This window comes from Corvus cornix, chromosome 8, assembly GCF_000738735.6.
Source record: "Corvus cornix cornix isolate S_Up_H32 chromosome 8, ASM73873v5, whole genome shotgun sequence".
Lineage (NCBI taxonomy): Eukaryota > Metazoa > Chordata > Aves > Passeriformes > Corvidae > Corvus > Corvus cornix.
Window position 1 is genome coordinate 25,366,481 of NC_046338.1, and position 19,051 is coordinate 25,385,531.

Here is a 19,051-nt window from a genome sequence, read left to right on the forward strand (position 1 = left end):
GGTCGCGGCCCCGAGCAGCCCCCGCGGGGTTCGGCCCCGAGTTCGCCCGCCCCGGCCCCCGGCGTCACCCCTGGCACACGGCCCCGCCCGCCCAGCCCGGCCAGCGGCCCCGGGGAGGCAGCAGGGCAGTGCCGGTGCCCCCGCAGGCATCTGGAAGGTTCCGGCTCGCCCGCCCCCCGCCGCCCCGACCCTCTTCCCCTATAAATGCGGGCGCCGGTGCCCGGCGCGCTCAGAGGGGCGGCGCCGGGGCCATGCTGGGGGTCTGGCTGCTGCTCTGGGGGTCCGTGGCCCTGGGCGGCCGGGCGGACACCGCCTTCCTCCACCGCGCCCATGACAGCTCCGGGCACTGCACCTACTCCTTCACGGTCGCCAGTCCCGTCGAGGCCGCCTGCCCCGAGGCTGCCGGCGGCGTGCCCGAGCTGCGCGCCGAGCTGGCCGCCCTCGCCGCCCGTCTGAGTCGGCTGGAAAGCCGGGAGCGAGGAATGGGGGGCTCGGGGCCTCGGGGAGCCGAGCCGGGGGGGGCACGGGACCCCCAGCAAGTCGCCTTGACCGCCCGCCTGGAGGCTGCGTACGGCGAGCTGCTGCGGGCCAAGTCCCGGCTGGAGGAGGAGAAGGGGCGGCTGGAGCGGGAGAAAGAGGAGCTGGGCAGGCGGCTGGAGAGCAGCGCCCAGGAGATCACCCGGCTGCGGGCCGCCCGCTGCCCCCCCGGCAGAGAGGGGCCCGGCCGGGACACGCTGCGCGCCCCCGCCAAGGGTAAGTGCCGGGGCCGGGACCCCTGTGCGTCCTCGCCACCGGCTCCCCGATAGTGCCGCTGGCTCCTCCGCTCTAGCCAAGTCCCGGTGCGGCCCCCATACTCTGCACCCACTGCTGCCCCTCACTCTTGGGGACCCTGGTGGGCTCAACCTTGCTGGGGGGTCGCAGCCCATTGCCCCATACCTGAGTCGCTATCCCATTGCCTGCCCCGCAGCAGAGGGGGGATGTAGGGTACCGTGCAAATCTGGGGTATGAAGAGTTTCCCCCAAAGGGAATTAAACACCTGGGGGACAAGAGCGTCAGCGGAGCAGGGTCCCTCTCAGCAGGTCACAGATGTGCCCTGCTACAGTGGGAGGGGGTACCGGGCTCCTGACCAAGGCATCGGCATTTTGGGGGGCAGCGGCCCGGCACGGAGCCCCCCGAAGGCGGCAGGAGCAGGCAGGGCAGTGAGGGGGGCTGGCTCAGCCCTCGCTCACGCTGTGCCTCACCTCGCTGCAGCGCCGCGCTGGGAGCCGCAGCCCCTCGCCTACCAGGAGCTGCAGTCGGAGAGGACGGAGGTTCCCGTGTCCCGGCTGCTGGAGGAGACGGCGCTCGGCCGCCCGGGGAAGGAGGACTCAGGTACGGGCACACCGGGGCGGCCCCACGTCCCGCTGCTCACAAGTGCCGCTGGCCCTCCCGAGGGGCTGGCGGTGACCACTCTCTCTCCCGTCCTGTCCCCGAGCAGGCTGCGGCCAGCTGGTGTGGGTGGGAGAGCCCGTGGTCTTTGGCCGGGCCGACTCCATCGCGGGCAAGTACGGCGTGTGGATGAAGGACCCCGAGCCCGTGCCCCCCTTCACGCGGGACAACACCTGGCGTGTGGACACCGTGGGCACCGAGGTGCGCCAGCTCTTCCAGTACGAGGAGGCCGAGCAGCTGGCCCGGGGCTACCCCGCCAAGGTGCACATCCTGCCGCGGCCCCTGGAAAGCACGGGGGCCGTCATCTACCGCGGCGGGCTCTTCTTCCAGCTCCGCCATTCCCGCTCCGTGGCCCGCTACGATCTGCGGGGAGAGACCATCACGGCCGAAAGGGAGATCCCCGGCGCCGGCTACCACGGGCAGTACCCCTACTCCTGGGGGGGCTACACCGACATCGACCTGGCGGTGGATGAGACGGGACTCTGGGTCATCTACAGCACCGAGAAGGCGCGGGGAGCCATCGTCCTCTCCAAGCTGGATCCCGAGACGCTGGAGATTCGTCGGACCTGGGACACCAACATTCGCAAGCGGGGGGTGGCCAACTCCTTCCTCATCTGCGGCACCCTCTACACCGTCAGCAGCTACTCGGCGCCCAACGCCACCATCAACTTTGCCTACGACACTGCCACCGGCACCAGCCGGGCCCTCAGCATCCCCTTCGAGAACCGCTTCCGCTACCTCAGCATGCTGGACTACAACCCTGCCGAGCGGCAGCTCTTTGCCTGGGACAGCTTCAACATGGTCACCTACCCCGTCCGCCTCTCCCGGGCTTGAGCCGAGGCTGGCAATGCGCCGGCTCGGCCCCCGGGACCCTTATGCGTGCCTTGGCACCCTGCTTCCCGCCCCATTTCCCCCGGCACGGCCAGGAGCGCCACCTCGGGTGATGCTGGGGGCCACACGCTGCCCAGCCACACCCCTTTGTGCTCAAGTGCAGCAGAGAGAGATGAAGCGCTGCTCCAGAGCCTGGCAGAGCCAGGGAAATGCCTCTCGTCAGCCTCGGCGGGTTTCGGATGGGTCACAGCAGTACCCAGGCCTGAGCTGCTCCAGCACCCTCTGCGAGCACCCAGCCTGGCCACCCCGAATTTGGAGCAGGGAGGACTCAGGCATGGTGGAGGTTGGGCAGAGAAGAGTAGAAGCGCTGTCCAGAAGGGCCCTGCCTTAAAATAAACGTTTTTCCCTAGTTGTGAGCAGTGATCCCCTCTGTGGGGTCGGGGTTTGTTGTTTCCAGGCTCTGCAGAGCTCCCTTGCAGAGATCCCACACTCCCAGTGCCCAGGGGCATCCTGGAGCTCAGCCACCTCCAAAAATCATCAAGTAGGCTCAAAAGCAGCAGGGAATACAGACACTCATTGCACAAGCCTTGTTTTATTGGGGAAAAAATAAAGCAGCCAGGAGAACAGGGGTGAGGAGTGCTGGCAGAGCATCCTGCAGCTGGGTGACCTCTCAGTACCCAGCCCTTCCCAGCCATGTGCTTCAGCTTTACAGGCCGTTCCAGGCCAGCAGCTCTCCCCCCACCAGTCCAAAACATGCTGTTTTATCTATTTATTGTAGGAAGCTTGGAGTAGGAGGCTTCTTTCCCTATCTCTGGCATTCAGGTCAGCAGCAACCACATTCCCCAGGGGTTGTGTACGGTCCTGGCCCAATAAACATTGCCCAGCACTGCTGCTGCCTTGCACCTTCGTCTTTCCAAGCCTGTTTTCCAAGGAGTGTGGTGGGCTGGTGCCCCTCTTGATGCACCTACAGGCTGAAGCTGCTGGTGGGGGGAGCTGTAAAGCCTTGAGCAGGAAAATGCCACATTTGAAAGGCAGCTTCTGACAGAAATACACCATGTATTGGAGCAGTGGAAAAGGACAGAGAACACAGTGGCACACTTGTGATGATCACCTACAGCTACAGGGATTTTCAGTAAGATGCTTCACCCCACTGCTGTCCTCCTGGCACTAACACTGTTGTCTTAAGTGTAGCACTGTATATTTGCATATCATAATGAAGCATTTGGCTTATTCATCATCTCCACACTTTATTTTGGAAAAATACGTGATGGTTGTGAAAAGTGAGATGGTATGTGTAAGACTGGGGTGTTTGGTGAGCTGCAGGGCAGGCAGCAGGTGGGACCCCAGCATGTGGAGGGAGAAGGCTGAAAGACCCATTCCTGTTTCCAGACAGGCCCAGAACCAGGCTGGGATTCTCACCTGAGCCAGGGCCAGTGAAAGCATCCCTCTGGCCAGTGATGTCCCAGCAGCCCCAGGATCTGCAGCAGGGCTCTGCCAGCCCCCACTGCTCAGCTCAGGTGGATCAAGAACACGTCACCCCTGTCACTGTCAGACACAGAGCTGGGGAGCCCTGGGGCCAGGGCAGGATCTGGGTGAGGGAAGCAGCGGGGGTCACCCAGGGGCTGTCAGGTGCCCATCAGGGCTGGGGAGAATGAAGCAGGCAGCAGCCAGAGCCAGCAATGCACAGCAAAGCTGCTACCAAGGATGGGAGAAAGGTATTTCTGTCCCAAAACAGGATGGGAGGTGAGGCTGGAGCCCCCCTTTACCCCGCAGCTCCCTGGGGGTGTGAGCCAAGCCCCAGGATGAAAGGCAGGGTTTGTGCAGAGCCCCGGGGAGCAGCAGCACCTTGGCCAGCCCAGACACCGAGGGCAGACAGCTCCCGCCCCTCCCCACGCTGGGGCCTTCTCAGGCCGGCAAGTCCATCTCTTAATTGACTAAGAAAATAAAGGAAGACAAGCCAGTGTACACAGGATTTCCAGAAAGCTGGGCTGGATCTGAACAGCGCTGAATACACACTTTTACTTAACAGGCTTTGGGAAAACAAGCCTTCCCTGCCCACAGCCCAGCAAGAAGCCAGCCTGAGCCCAGGGGGTTGCTGGATCTGGCCCCAGTCCCATTTAACCCCCTTCTGGCTCTTGCCCTTGAGAAAAGTTACAACCTTTTCACAGCCTCAACATTATTAAGGAAAAAGAAATTGAATTCCCCAAACAAAATTGTTCCCTAATGTCTGGGAGGTTCAGCACAATTATTTCTGATGACCAGAAAAGAGATTACACACCAAATCCCACTCAAATTAAAAAAGCAAGAGCTACTCCAGTGTAAATAGCCAGGAGCAAGTTACCTGATTAAATGTCATAAAAATATTCAGCGAACTGGGGTCAATGACTGAAAGCTCCATTTGGCCTCAAAGGCAGTTGGGGTGGTTTGAGGTTTTGTTAAGGCACACATCAAACCTGGGTTATTTGGAAGCACAGAATGCCCAAGCATTTACTTTTAATTAAACTTCTGAAGAAATAACTCCCCTTGTTCTGCTCTGAGCACAAAATAGTCCAAAGCCTAGTACGTTCCCACAGCCAACTGTGGGAAATTCCTCTGACTTCCCAATAGCTTTATTACTACAGAGTTTAACATTCATCCTTTCAGCAGCATTTCCTTAAAAATAGAACAGTCTGGTGAATGAGTTCCCATTTTTGGAGTGTCCTTTTAAGACAAAACAGGCCAAAGGCAACCTCAAAGCAGGGAAAACATCACAACTCAGTTACTTTTATAGCACATTTATAGATGGAAGCAGCATCTCCATTCACTCAGTCCATCCATGTCCACCCTCCTTTCCAAGCATTTACTGCAGCTGTGCTCACAAATCCTTGTGAAAAAGGTGATTTACCCACAGTGTTACCTGCTGAGAGGTTCCTTCTGCCCACAGCTACATTAGTGGATTCCAGCACCTTTTATTTACTCCACATTGCTGCAGTTTTACCCTGAACAAAACCAGCCTGGGCAGGAAAGGACTCCAGCCTCTCTGGTGGCCCCAAGCTGCCATTTTGCAACCCACCATGGGGTTGTCAGCAACACCTCTGACCAAAGGTCAACCTGTCCAGCTCCTGGTGGTGCTTGCAGAGCCAACCCCAACACTCTTGGCTGGATCCTCCCTTTCCTCAGAGGTGCAGAGCAGGCAGCAATTACTTCTCAAGAGACCAAGACACCAAAGGTTCCTGGTGTTTGTGGGAAGCAAGTTCCCTCTGGTGGCCAGCTGATCATGTACTGCCTGTCCCAAATCCCACAGCCCAGGTCAGGGCCCCAGGGAGGGGGGCAGGGAAGGCTCAGGCCAGGGCTCCCTGAACTTGGTGCTGCCCGGGTGTTGTCACTCATCAGCTGATGGGACAACCGGTGTCACCCTGGCTCCAGTTGGGAACAACTGCCAGCTCCAACAGCTGGAGCTGGAACTCCTGGCAAACACCCCCTGGCTCCTTCCAGGGCGAGGGGTGGCAGCCACGTCCTGCAAGCCCTTTGCTGGAGAAGGGCTGTGGAAGTGCCAGGATACACACAATGGAGCTTCTGGGAGCACTTTGCGTTGGGAGCCTTTTCTTGGAAACGCGGCGCCGGGCGCTCCGCTCGCCTCCTGCAGCACGGCACCAATCACGAGAGCAGCCGGGGGCTTTATTTAGAGAATACTTTATTAGTTTCTGTAATCAAACCCATGTAAATAAGACCGTACATATTTCATACAGTGCGTTACCCCTGTACAAATGGAAAAAAAATTAAGTTTAACATTTCTAGACCAATATGGCTGTTAATTTCTGTACAATGCCAACTCACACTACATGTGGGATACTTTTTTCCAAAGTTGACATCACAGCTAGTTTCCAAAAATTCAAATTATATATATATTTATATAAAAAGATAACCAATAGCGATTCACTAGGCATCAATAGCAGCAACAGCCTTTCCAGCTTCTGCAGTCATTTGAACAAAATTATACACATTAGACTTTCAACTCTTCCTTCCAAAAATGTAAAAAAAAAAAAAATCCCAGAAAAAAACAGCAAATTCTGCTACTGATGTGGTACCTGGTGCTTTTTATTAGCTTTCAATCATTGTCTGGAAAAAAACCTCTAGAATAACATTATTAAAAACAGCTCCAGTATAGCACAGTCACTACTACATATCATAAGCAGGTACAGGATATCTTACATTCACAGAAGTATCATACAGTACTGTCCTACAGCTAGAATACTAGAGGATACAATTAAAAAGGCATTTATTTGATTTGATTCTACTTTCCAGCACACTGTGGGCAAGGAGGTGGTGCAACGCAGCTCTGATATAAAGAATGCACCTTTGAGATAAAACTCTAGTTCATCTGATAAGGTTTCTTTTATTCTTGTGGCACAGTTTAAGTGCTCGTTGCTGTGTTACAGACAGAAACTAGAAACCGTTTAGGGACCACTCGCATCATATAAAGACAGCTGGACAGGGGTGAACGGAACAAATCTGACTATTGATGCAACGAACCTTCAACTCCAGGGGTGAGAGCCACTGAGGGGGCAGCGGGTGGAGAGGGCACAGGTGGCCAAGTAGCTTTTTCATATGGTGATCTAAATGCAGTAAATTGTCATCCAAGCAGCAGCAGCCAGCAAAGCACTGCCTTCAGAAGGAAATCCAACACTGCCAGCATTACTCTGTGTTAGGTTAAACCTTGCGTGGCAAATACATAGAGCCCTCTGTTTATACAAGATAGAAGCTTCTTAAGTCACTAAGAACTTAACACACATTACTTGGCCCAGCACCATCTTCAGATCTGCCTGTTCTCATACTCATGGGCTTGTAAAAAGATAAAATAGCAGCTGAAGATCAGAGCCTGAAGAAAATAAGAGAAGTCACCGTGTCAGCTAGGAAATGCCTCCCCACCTTCTTCTCTGCTGTTGCTACTTCTCCGCGTTGAGGCTTTGGGAAGTGGGCAGGTGCGAGCCAAACCAGGTGCACACATGTGGTTCGTGCACACCCCAAAAGCAGCCTTCCTGCTGTTAGAGCAGATGCGAGCCCTGAGAGCCCAGGGGCTCACAGCTGGACACACAGCAGCTGGCACCACAACTGCTGCTGCTTCTGTGCCCCTTGGGGCTGCTCAGAGCCCGGCAGGGAGAGCAGGCTGCTCTTCATCCTTCAGGCTACCAACTGACGCTGCTGACACCTCGCCCACCCCCTCCCCTCCCTCCATGGGAACACAGCCTCTAAGATTTTGTTTCCTCGGTTTTGATTGCCTGAGGTTTGATTGGTCCAGTTCTAACAGGTTTTGGTGTGGCAGCAGGTGCAGGGGTGGGCTTTTCCTCGGCTTTGTCCTGGCAGACTCCTGAAGAGTCAGCAATTGCCTCAGTGGGTTTGCTCCCGTTCTCCTCCACTTTCGGGGCTTTGCCTCCTATGGGTTTGTTCTGCTGCTGCTGTTGCTCGGAAAAGAACCTCTGGGTGGACTGAAGGACCTCTGCTCTTTGCTTTGCCTTAAGAGAGGGAAAAAATAAATTTACTGAAGAGAAGGCATAGGAATTTGAGTGACTTCACAAGTATTTCCCATATGAAAGGGGAAGGACTGACCGCAGTGGCCAGACTTTCCTAGAAGGGCAATGTCCGTCCTGCTGCTTCCCTGATGTCACCACGTCTGGGTGCTCGGATCCTCAGCAGCAGCTTAACACCATGCCTAGGCTTCCCTTGCTCTTCCTAATCCTTCCCCGAAAATGAGAATCAGGGACAACAGTTTGAAGTATTACCTAACATCTTTTTACGTCACTAATACTGCAGTTATGCAGTTATCAGTATGAGCACTGCTGACAGCAGGCTCAAACTGTAGCCTCCTCCTGAGCACAGGTCAGACACCAGCAGAGGCAGGTCTGCCTGCATGACACTGCTGTGGGCCCCGAGGGCCACTCCTGCTTGTGTGCTGTCCCTCCAGAGCACACAGCCTCTCTCAGCAGCACAATCTGAGCACCCCGTTTCCCCCCCATGGCTCTTGACACAGACTGTGGAGTCTGCAGCTGGGATGTAACTGAACCAGGGTCAATATTGTGTTGTGTGTGAACTGCAGGCTGATCTGCTTCCTGCTCCAAGCAGGCTCTTATCCCAGGCAGCACAAACTACTGTCTGCCTTCCCCTTCCTTCCCTCCTCTGAATCCTACCAGTAACCCTGACTTGCACCTGTGGAATTCAGCCTCTGTAACATGTTCCAGTTCCAGTTTTCATACTGTGCAGATCAGACACTTCAGAGCAAGCACTTGGCTTTCCTGCCCAGACTGCAGAGACTCCATTAAGAGTTTGATCTTTTGGAAGCTGAACAATAAAGCCCAGTGCAGTCAAACACCTTTTTATTTTACCATAAAAAGGACTATCTTAACACAAGGAACCCCACATACAGGCACTAAGCCTCCATGTACCTCTCTGAGTATTTTCTGCTTTTTTACAAAAAACGGGGCTGGGACACACACACAAAAAACAACAGAGGACAAAACAGCAAAAGTCTGGAACAAGAGGCCTTGGCTCTCACACTGCGTAGTTGCTCCAAGTAACTCAAGCAGCAACAGAACAGAAAACAAACCTGTGAACTCTGGTGTTCAGGACTGCAGCAACAGCCTGATTTTACTGAAACCTTTTGCCCAAATTTCAGCCATCCCCCGAGTTTAAGGCTGGATGACTTGATCACCAATAACCAAGCATGACAGAGTAACTCTCATTCCTCTCAGCAGTGTTTGCAGGAGATTAAGGACACCAGAACTGCATGTTAGTATTTGCTCTGACTGGCTACATTCAATCCACAGTGCACATTCAGGACAATGTATTAAGCATCACCTGGTAAATCTACAGGCTGCATAAACTGGTGGTAGAAAATGGACCAACCATCTAGAATTTATGGGGCAATCAGTTCTCCCACAGCCATGCATAACCAGAACAACACACTCTCTTGCTCTGACACCTCAGTGCATGGGTTACAGGAATGGCAGCAGATGAAGGAACTCCTAAGTACCATCTATTCAAACAACTTCTTTTCTGCAGCAAACGGGCTCAGTGTCCAAAGGTGTCCCACAGAGATGTCCCACACTGCAGTCCTGCCTTGGAAGAAGGAGTGCCTCAAACTGAAGGGTCCCAAAGTGCTGTAACAAGTTAGGTGACTGTCATCACCTGCTACTGAAATGCAGCCCTCTCTTCTGCGGAGTGCACCATGTACTGCATTCTACCACTGAGAATTCACCACAGGCACTTCAAACCACTGGGAAATGACTCTCCAGAGTCACCAAGGAGTGAGGCTAGCTGGAACAGGAGGAGCTGAGGATGAAATGACAGCTAACAGGTAGGTGTGCAGCTTCAGTGCTCATTCAAAAATAACCAGGCTCCTGACACCTGAGTTTGCCTTGGACAGCAGTGGCAGCTCCACAGCTGCTGACCACAAGACCACTTGAGACAGGAAGCTCCCTACAAATATTTTAGTCTAAAATTCTTATTAAAAAACATCAGGGCTTAGAGAAGGTCTGTGTTCGGCTGTTAAGGGCCTGGCTACTAGCTTGGGGTCCAGAGGCCCTTTACAAAGCCATGACTTGCAGACACATCCCTGCCCTAGGAGCTGTCAGACTGAACTGCTGCTAACAGCACTGCTGTTCACATACTGACCTTCATGTCTCGTTCAGCCTTCAGCGCAGCCTGGGCCTGAGTGCCTCTGGCTCCAGGTACTGATCCACAAGGACCTCTGGCCACACGTGGTAACTGAGGGTGGCTCATAAGGCCTGTGGTCATCTGAGACGGCATCTGACTATGCAGAACTACTGGCAGCCTCTGAACAGGCGCTGGGAAGGTGTTAGTAAATGGGGCTCTTACCAATGGAGGGAGCAGGTTAGGCTGAGAGAGGATCTAAGTGGGGGAAAAACAACAAAAAGAGACATTTCTCAATTAGAAAACTGCCAACTCGATTGCACGTTGGCATTATCTTAAAGGGGAAAAAGTTGCCACTCTGCTATGAAATGAATGTCAAGAAAATAGGCTTGAACTGCAAGAGCAAACCAGCCCTGCAGTGCTACTGTGCCTGAAAGCAGCACTAACAACTTCAACCCAGCTTGGAACCAGGGAGAAGACCCTCACAAGGCAGTGGAGCAGTCACTGGTGAAAGGCAGCCCCAGGAAGGTGAGGCAGTTTCTGCCAGTGACAATTCAGACATCAAATCTCAAGTCCTGCAGTCAAACACTCCAAATGCTAAAAGGAAGACAGAAATATCCTACACCTTTAGAGAGGCTACATTTCCCTAGCAGCCTGGCTCCAGTCACCTGCAACAGAGATGCACGACCCTTGTAAGCTGTGCTCCCTGGAATGCCAAAGCAAATCAAACACTCTGCCATTGGCCCTGCCTTGTATGGACTGTGTGACCTCACAGATTCTTTCCAACCTGAACTGCTCCTTTGATACTTCAGAGCTGCAAATCTGCTTTGTCTTTACATATGTAAAATATGCACTGGGACCCTTGTGAGACACAAAGCTTCTCCTGTTCCCCAAGCAAATGACCTGGTTTTGCAGGACAAGGTGCATTACAGCTGCCTGGGGAAGCCAGAATGCTGTCTGTTCTACATCATTCACAACTCGTATTAAATCCCTCAGCGTGCACAGAACTCAAAATTAAACACCACAAAATCAGCACTACTTGCAAGTAAGATCAGAGAGGTAATTTTTTGCTTTGATCTTGAAATTGGGTTTCTTACGCCATTTGATTTTAAGGATTCCATTTTGTATCTCCCCATGATAAAGCCTGAGGAAACACAGTTGAGTCAGAGCCACCAGGTCATACAGAGGAACAAATCTGTTTGTAGCAAGCCACCAATCACCTACCTGTGGTGCAAATTGTGCAGGAAAGGGCTGTGTCATTCTCACAGCTGCAGCTGCTGACTGGAACTGCTTCTGGTAGACAATGCTGTTCATTTTATTGGATTGATTGTTAGGACTTGTAGAACTGGCCCTAGAGGAAAGAACTCCAGTTAAAATCAAACTGCTTTCATTCAGAGGATGTTTCTGCCCTTTTACAACTTAACTAGAAATTCAGCATTGGAAGGGGGAAGAATAAATCTCCTGGAAAAGCTGCTGTGAAACTTTTTTTATATAGAAGCTTCTTCTATCTATAAAAAAACCTCAGAACTTCAGAATTCAAAGAGAAAGCATTATCAGAAATATTTAGGCTATGAAGAGATTCCAGGGTATGTCTGTATCAAAGAGCCCTTCCCCAAGTACTCATGACAGAAACACTGATGTTAGATGTGTGTTCCACTTCCCATCCCTGCTATCTTATGTTCAGTCCTGCTCCTTTACAGTCACTCTTTACTCTGTCATGGAAGGTTCAGAGCTTGTCACAACAGGCAGTGAACATGCAGCTGCTTCTACTCTAACCTGTTGTCAGATGTTTCAAAATGCACTTGAACGGTTTTCAAGAATTCACAGAAAATGCTCTCCCCCTGTTTTATATGGCTAAGAACATGACCCTCCATTAAAACTTCCAACGTGTTGAATCACCACTAATTACATGAAGCTTGACTGATTATCTGGGGGAAGGGCAGCAAACAGCCCTCAAAGAGAAAAGAGTGAACAGCCTTCTTTAGGAAACGAAGCTGGACTTGCAGAGAGCTCTTGTGCAGAGGGTGTGGCTGATACACTCCAGGCAAAATGAGCAGAGGGGCACCAATGGCAGGGATACCAGCTAAGCTCCGCACACCAGTATTTTCTAAGCTTCAAAGAGTCAGTTTTGTTTACTAATTTCACCTGGGAGCAGCTTACAGACCTTGCAACAACACACACTCCTCTAACAGAACTGTTGCCACAACTGCTGTTTAAGCCTTTAAGTGTTTCTACTTGCGTTTCTACACAATTCAGATAAACTGTCTTAAGAGTTTTATCCCAAAGTACATCTTCCCTGCCACTTCTGTGCTTTATTGGTACAACCCCAGGTCATTTCACATGACTTGTTTAGTATTATTTACCCAAAACAATATTTTTCACATTTTATTTCAGAGCTATTTACTTCTGTTTAACAACAGCAGATGTGATGACCTACTGCAATGCTGCTCATAAGCTCAGATTAAGCACTGTATCTTGTATCAGTGGCCTCTCACCTCATACCTTCCAGAATAGGCTGCTCATGCATGACTAGGTACATTTTCTAGCCCTGGTTTTAAGGAATTTTGAACTTAAGGGAGGTTTACCGGAAAGGACTGGAGGTTGGGGTAGTACTTCTGCCAGTAACTGGTGGTGTTCCAGGTTTAACGTCAATGCCACCTCCAAAGGCCTTCAGGTCCATTTCTGATATCTGAAAAACACAGCAATTGACATGTTAATTCTAATTAAAAAAATTACGTTTGCTAAGCAGCTGATAGCTTACCTCAATGAAAAGAGGTCACTTAAGTGGAGATGAAAGCCTGACTGCAGAACAGCCTCTTATAATTAGGACAGGCCCAGCACCACAAGCACCTCTGTGTACAATTTTCCTGCCCTATCTGGCACTTGCAGCAATGGTATTGGGTTTCTAACTTGGTCCTCCTGCATAATGACAGGGGGTTTGAGAGTCATTTCATCTATTTGGCCCTAAAAAAAAGAAAAAAGATACATTTTGGAGTTGAGATCTCCTTATCCAAGACTCCCATCTCAGGTACCACATGAAAATATTTAGACGTATTTTCATACATTTTATGAATATATTCATATATCCAGATGATATTCTGAATATTCATATATTCAGAAATATCTCCGTATCCTGAAAAATGCTGAGAAGAAGAATACCATAAAATAGTCCAGATCTATAAAAATAAACAAGCCTAAAGCACAGCAAAAATGAAGCTGTCATTCATGCAAAACAACCTCCAGACTAACTGGAGCAATGACTCTTGAATGCTGTTTTGCAGATACACTCAACAGAATAAATTAGTTTTTGGAACAGTGTATTTCCACACATGGCCATGAAGCATAACAGCAACAATAAATCAGTTAAAAATGAGAGGCTGTTTTCAGTTGACTTTCTTTAGCAGCAACACGATGGGAATCTTAGAGCAGGGCAGGAAAGTCATCTAAGGCCACCATCCCACTGCAGCTCTTCCCTCATTTTTTGTTGAAATGAGTGATCATTTTCCACTGACAACTGCAGCAAGAAACATGCTGCTGCTTGCAAAGTGGGCTCGTAACAACTACAAAGCTGAAAAGATTTGGCCAGATCCCATGAAGCTGGAAAACTGCATGGTGCTAAGATCACCATACACAATCTGGGGGTGTGGAGATGTAAACTTCATCGAGGTGGTCTGAAATTCTGACTCCCATTACTGTCCAAGACATGGAATTAACAGCCAAGATTTTTCTTATCACAGCTGTAAATCACTGGGACTGAGGGGTTATTTTATATTCAAAAGCACCCTAAAATCTAGGCCAGAAGGTGCAGGGATTTCAGGTGCAGCTGCAGAGGTAGATCAGTCCCTGAGGTGGGAAGACCTCGCTGTTCCTGCCAGTCAGCTGAGCTGTGTCCATGTCCAGGGGTGTCACCCACTGCTCACCTGGAAGCGGACTGCAACTGCCGAGTGCTGCACACTATCCGAAAATCCCCGGTGCCTGTAAAGCTGGGATTCCATCTAAGACAAGAGACCTTGTGATTGGAAGCCAGCTCCACACATCCCCTTATTAGCAATTACCTTAGCAGCTTCACATAAAGGAGAGGAGAGAATTCCCCCCTAGCTTCTTGCACTGTTTTAGTGTTATTTCCTTACTGGACCTGTCACTCAGTTTTCCTGAGCTGCAGGGCCAGCCTTTTCTTTTTTCATTACAGAAAGATCCTGTCTTGCATACAATGCTACATTTTTAATATGCACCATTCTGTGCTATTCAGAAAGGCAGATCCCCAGCAATAATAGTAGAGTTTAATTCTGGCTTAAGGTCATGGCTGATACAGAGTCCACTGAAGCCCCTAAAACTCCCTTTTGTTGCAATGGAAACCCTTGAACCCAAACAACTTGTTCTGGTTTGAGTCTAGAAGCAAAGCAACAAACACAAGCAGGCCCAGAATCTGCCACCAGCCTTGACAGAGTCATGCTGGTCCCCTGCTGCTCTAACAACAGCTCAGTACTATTTTACATATGGCTTCTATATGAAATCCCCTACTAGTCCATGATGTCACTATCAAACCAGGTATTCCTGCAGTGCAAATGGACCAGCACCAAGTTAGCTACTAAACCTCAGCTAAATGCACAGACCCAGTCAACTAACACACTAACCTTGACTGGCTTTTTTATCTTTTAAAGCTAGGGCAGATTTTTAAGATGCAAGAAGTCAACATGAGTTGCTGTGCTGGTTATATAAACCAGCAAACAGCTGTGCTTCAAATTAATTTCTGTCCTGTAGATGTGGCAATGTTGTTACCTTTCCAGTTGCAGCAATCATGCTGTGCTGAGTTCCTGCTGGGATCAATCCTCTGAAAGGCTGGGTCACTTGTGCAGGTCTGCTCAGGTTTTGAGCCTGAGCTTGTGGTGGGGTGTGCTGTAGTGGTGGTTGTAAGGACTGGGGTAGGGCAATCAGTGGCTGTGCTGTGGATCCAAAGTTGGGCAAAGAAATCTGTGATCCTGGCAAAGGTACCGTCACCTGGAGAGAAGAGTACAAGATCACCAGTAACAGAGACACAAAGGCCATTATGTACCTTTCATTACAAGCTCTATTTCAGCTTTATTCCAGGCAAATGGCTTAATGAGTTTATTTATTTAACCAGAGAGCTGCAAGCAAGTAAGTGAATTTATTGCTCGGTTTGCCCTTATAATCAGGTCTAATGGGATTTGGGCCTGTGCTTTGCAGAAACAAAGTTGCATGAGATCTCCTACCTCTGACATCATTAATGTGATTTCACTGTGTGACAGGTGAAGGTTAATTCAACTCAGAAAACAAAAGTAGAATAAAATAACCATTTTGGGGGTAGGGGGACAGGACAGGACCGGACTGGATTATTTGTTCACTTCCAATAATTTTAGTCATCAAAGGACACTGGGATGAAAATTAGGTTCTACTTTCCACGAGTTCCAACAACCATCAGTTTGAGCTTAAAAACAATCCCAAAACTACACAGCCTGTTCCTTGCTTGCGTTTACCGTGAGTGCTGTGGGCTGAAAACACCAGAGAGTGGTAGCGATAAACATGGAATACCACAGCAGTGATCTCACTGGCAGGAGTTACTGCATGTCTTGGTCTGACAATCTATTACCTGCAAAATTATATTCTGAGTGTGACTAGGAGAATGATACGAGATTCCAAATGCTAAAGGCTTACCTGGATTCTGCTATGAAGGATAAGATATTAAAATTATAGAGACAGCCAGAACTGAACACATTAAAGGCACCAGCTCTTCTAAAAGGTCCTTAAAACTCTGTGCTAGATTTCCAACAGACAACGTCTAATCTTTCTTCTAGATTTCTGTCTTGGCAATTTTTCCTGCATATGAGGTAGGCTATTATAATAAATCACAAGCTTTTTTTTTGAAGCCATTTCAATAAAAAAGCCAAACCAGAAGATGGAAACCACTAGACAGTATCCCGTAAATATGACAGAATGCTTGCACAGAGCAATTTAGCAGTTCTTTCACAAAAGAATTAAAAACCCTTCAAATCAGTAGAGGTATTTTACTGACCTGGCTGTCCTGCATGATCACCTATCTGACTTCCCAGTTATTTTCTATGTACTGGCTATCATTGGCACATGGAGCACTCCTGGGTCCCAGCTCATTGAGAACTGGCGTCAACAATCAGGCTTCACTAAGCACCTGGAGTTTTCCCCCCTCCCTCTCCACCACTCCCAATATCTGCTTCCATAAAGGCATCATGTACCTCAATCAATGAGCAACAGCACTGTGCCAATTAAATCTTTGCCCATCACTGACAAATGAACTATTCAAGAGAAGAATGCCAGGGACAAATGACCAACATGAACGGCACGTCACCTAACTTCTCAGCCATTCAGTTTGTTTAGTGCTGCTGCAGTAGCCCTCCCTCACTATTAATAGTCAATTTTTATTTTGGAAGAATTAAAGGTTGTCTCAGCCCTCCCCTCTATTTCCACCCCACAGACATCATCAACCACAACATGCTCTTAGGAAGAATACAATGTAGGAAATTTACCATGCCATAGTTTACCTGCTGGAGAGCACTGGGAGACTGTGCAGTGTTGTAGAAATTGCTCTGGCCAGGCTGCTGAACTTGCCCAGAGTAGAGATTTGAAGCCTGAGTGAGCGTAGCTCTGGCCTAGGAAGAGCAAGAGACACCATCCCATTAAGAGCATTTAGAGAACAGTTCTGTGGTGCATTAGCCAGAGCAGGAGAAACCACAGCATGGGAAGCTGACAAACCTGAAGGTTTCACTTTGTGATAAAGCTCTCATTCACAGGTGGTGGAACAGCCCTTTATCATCATTAACAGAAACTAAACCTGAAGCTCTAATTAATGATAGAGCACAAAGAACCCTGTAATTTGGGGAACATGCCTCAATTCAGAGATTATGCTAATGTACACTTATTAAATTAAAAGGACATTCTCTTCCAAGTGTCTTAAGTTTCCTGCCACCCAAGTTGAGCAAGACTTGATTTCCTCTATCAGTCCACTGCAGAAGTTTTGCATTTGGAGCATTTCCTACCTGCAGAATGTGTGTATCAATCAGCTGAGAGCCTCCCAGTCCTGAAGCCTGCCCAAGCTGATGCTCGTATAAGATAGGAATAGGCTGAGTATTGGAAGTCTGCTGGAATGCCAGGCTGGACTGTGCCTTAGCCAGCTCTTGGTGTTGCACTGCTGGGAAGTTGTGTAAGGCTGTGCCAGACAGAACCACTGGTGATGGCTGAGACAAACCACTCTGCATAAAAGCTTGCTGGGATCTGCAAAAGATTGAAGTGTCCTTCATAAAAATTCTGACAGAGCTCAACAATGAGCCACCAAAAATGAAGAGCACGGCTTATATTCTTTGAACAGAATTAGGATACTTAGCTCTATTGAACAAATTTTCACCTGAAAAAGTTAGATTTTTTTTCAACTTACTCTGCACATAACAAAATAACAGCTGCTACTAAAGGCCACTGGAAGAAACGCTGAGGCTTTTTACTAAAATCTTAGATCACAGTTACCTATTTCGATGTTCATGCTGAAATAGTTCTTGGGTAACTTAACTGCAACATAGAAAAGCTGCCAGTTCTTAGTTCCTGTGCTACAAGGTAGATAGGAAAGCACATGTGAGTAGCCCCACTTAGTCATTAAATGAACTGCTTTGTTCTCTTGACTCCACAGTACAGCTTCTAATACTTACAGCTTAAATCACTGGATGCTGACAATAGTAGCTTCCAAATAAATGTTTTGGTTTCAAAAGACCTCACACCCTTTAATTTTAACTAGATATTCAATTCTTTTGTCACCAGCATGGGGAAGTTGCAGTTTGTTTAAAGAAGACCAAAGCTAGTACAGCAAAGCACCACAAACAGGTTTGGTCCATCTGAAGTATTTATCCAAACATTCCCATTAAGAACTCTGTGAGTAGCCACCTTCAGACTGAAGAATCAAAGAGGTTTTTAAATAAATGCCCTTCTCAATGCTTTTGAGATCAGAGGATGAGTGTTTTTGATGTGAAAACACACTTTACTCTGTGCTGGATATGTCTGAGCACAGCACTGGTCCTGTTAATCTATTGGTGTGGTGGGGTTTGCTTGTGACCACACCTGGGTGAGCTTTGTTCTGCACCCTTCCTTCACTGCAAAACACTCTTACAGTCATACTCTGAGCACTGGAAAAAACTTTTCCCAGACTGTATGCAGAGGATTGTCTTCAATGGAGCCAAAATATTTTTCACAAGTTTTCTAGAAGTTCACTTCTAACTTCTGGTTGTATTGTTTTAAACCAACAACCTGTACATCTCCAAGCTTATCCTCCTATTTACTATGTGGGAGAAGTACTCATACTGGTAGAACTCCATTAATGCCATGTTTGTGTGTGATCAGATTTATTTAATCTGGACCACATGCCAGCCTGATTGTGTTTCTGCAGTTAGCCAACAGTTTTCAACAGCTTTTGTCAGCTGTAGCAGGACAAGCAATATTTGGTCCCACAAACTCAGCCAAGCACAAAGTCAGGATACAAATGTAGTTAATTAAACCTTCTGTGGCCTCAGCCTTCAACATGGTAACAAGCAAGGTTAACTACAGCCCATGCAAAACCCTAATTGAATTTCCAAAGAAGCTTTCTCAAAGTGGAACTAACAACATTTGTCAGAATTATACTGCTGTGAATCAATTTCGATAGGAAGTGCAAGGAAGCTTTGGAAAGGCTTACAGGGGAAGTTTGTCTGGCTATCAATGCCATTTGAGAGATGCTGGTCTTAGTGTTATCTTTTGTAGGAAACAGAAAACATTCCAAAACATGCCCTGCTGCCCCTCGGACATCTGAAACAAAGTTTTTTACCACCTATGAGTTCAAACTGGAACTTCAAAGTGTTTCAAGACTTCAGCGTTGGTTTGATTGCTGAACTAAAGGGACAGACATTTTCTGTTCTCTTAGTATGACAGACTGATGTTTTCAGCTCTTTTGCCCGAGTTCCTAAAGATACAACTATCATGCATAATTTTTGAACCCACAATTTCACAACTACTCTGTACAAGGCAGACAATCTGCACACACAGTTCTCAGACAAAAGAGATTTCAGGGAAGACAGGAAGATGAGGCAGCTATGGAGCACAGAACACAACGAATCTGCAGGGAACAACGTTCAATAATTCTGACACTGAAACCCCAAAG

At 49.0% G+C, this 19,051-nt stretch overlaps 2 protein-coding genes across 14 annotated transcripts in view; one reads left to right on the forward strand and one right to left on the reverse strand.

The window, feature by feature from the left end:
* Window positions 1–87: 87 nt before the first annotated feature.
* On the forward strand, window positions 88–3,496 carry MYOC (myocilin). The gene is made up of 3 exons (XM_039556149.1): window positions 88–753; window positions 1,252–1,371; window positions 1,478–3,496. The coding sequence occupies exons 1-3, from the start codon at window positions 252–254 to the stop codon at window positions 2,260–2,262; spliced, it is 1,407 nt and encodes a 468-aa protein (XP_039412083.1). The 5' UTR covers window positions 88–251; the 3' UTR covers window positions 2,263–3,496.
* A 2,419-nt stretch (window positions 3,497–5,915) lies between these two features.
* Window positions 5,916–19,051, reverse strand: part of PRRC2C (proline rich coiled-coil 2C) — a 70,385-nt gene continuing 57,249 nt past the window's right edge. For 8 of the 13 annotated variants that reach the window (XM_039556138.1, XM_039556142.1, XM_039556147.1 and 5 more), the window contains 7 exons: window positions 16,914–17,148; window positions 16,404–16,526; window positions 14,665–14,883; window positions 13,806–13,880; window positions 12,471–12,574; window positions 11,110–11,236; window positions 5,916–7,751 (listed from right to left, as the gene is read on the reverse strand). In XM_039556138.1, the coding sequence (XP_039412072.1) occupies window positions 7,488–7,751; window positions 11,110–11,236; window positions 12,471–12,574; window positions 13,806–13,880; window positions 14,665–14,883; window positions 16,404–16,526; window positions 16,914–17,148 (1,147 nt within the window). In that variant the 3' untranslated portion in view covers window positions 5,916–7,487. The other 5 variants (XM_039556145.1, XM_039556143.1, XM_039556140.1 and 2 more) reach the window with 4 other exon arrangements.

What these genes read in the sequence shown, in the direction of transcription:
- MYOC (XM_039556149.1), top strand. Translation starts at nt 252, where the DNA reads ATGCTGGGGGTCTGGCTGCTGCTCTGGGGGTCCGTGGCCCTGGGCGGC. An exon ending in GCTGCGCGCCCCCGCCAAGG is followed by an intron (nt 754 to 1,251) that starts GTAAGTGCCGGG and finishes ACCTCGCTGCAG; the next exon opens with CGCCGCGCTGGGAGCCGCAG. An exon ending in CCCGGGGAAGGAGGACTCAG is followed by an intron (nt 1,372 to 1,477) that starts GTACGGGCACAC and finishes GTCCCCGAGCAG; the next exon opens with GCTGCGGCCAGCTGGTGTGG.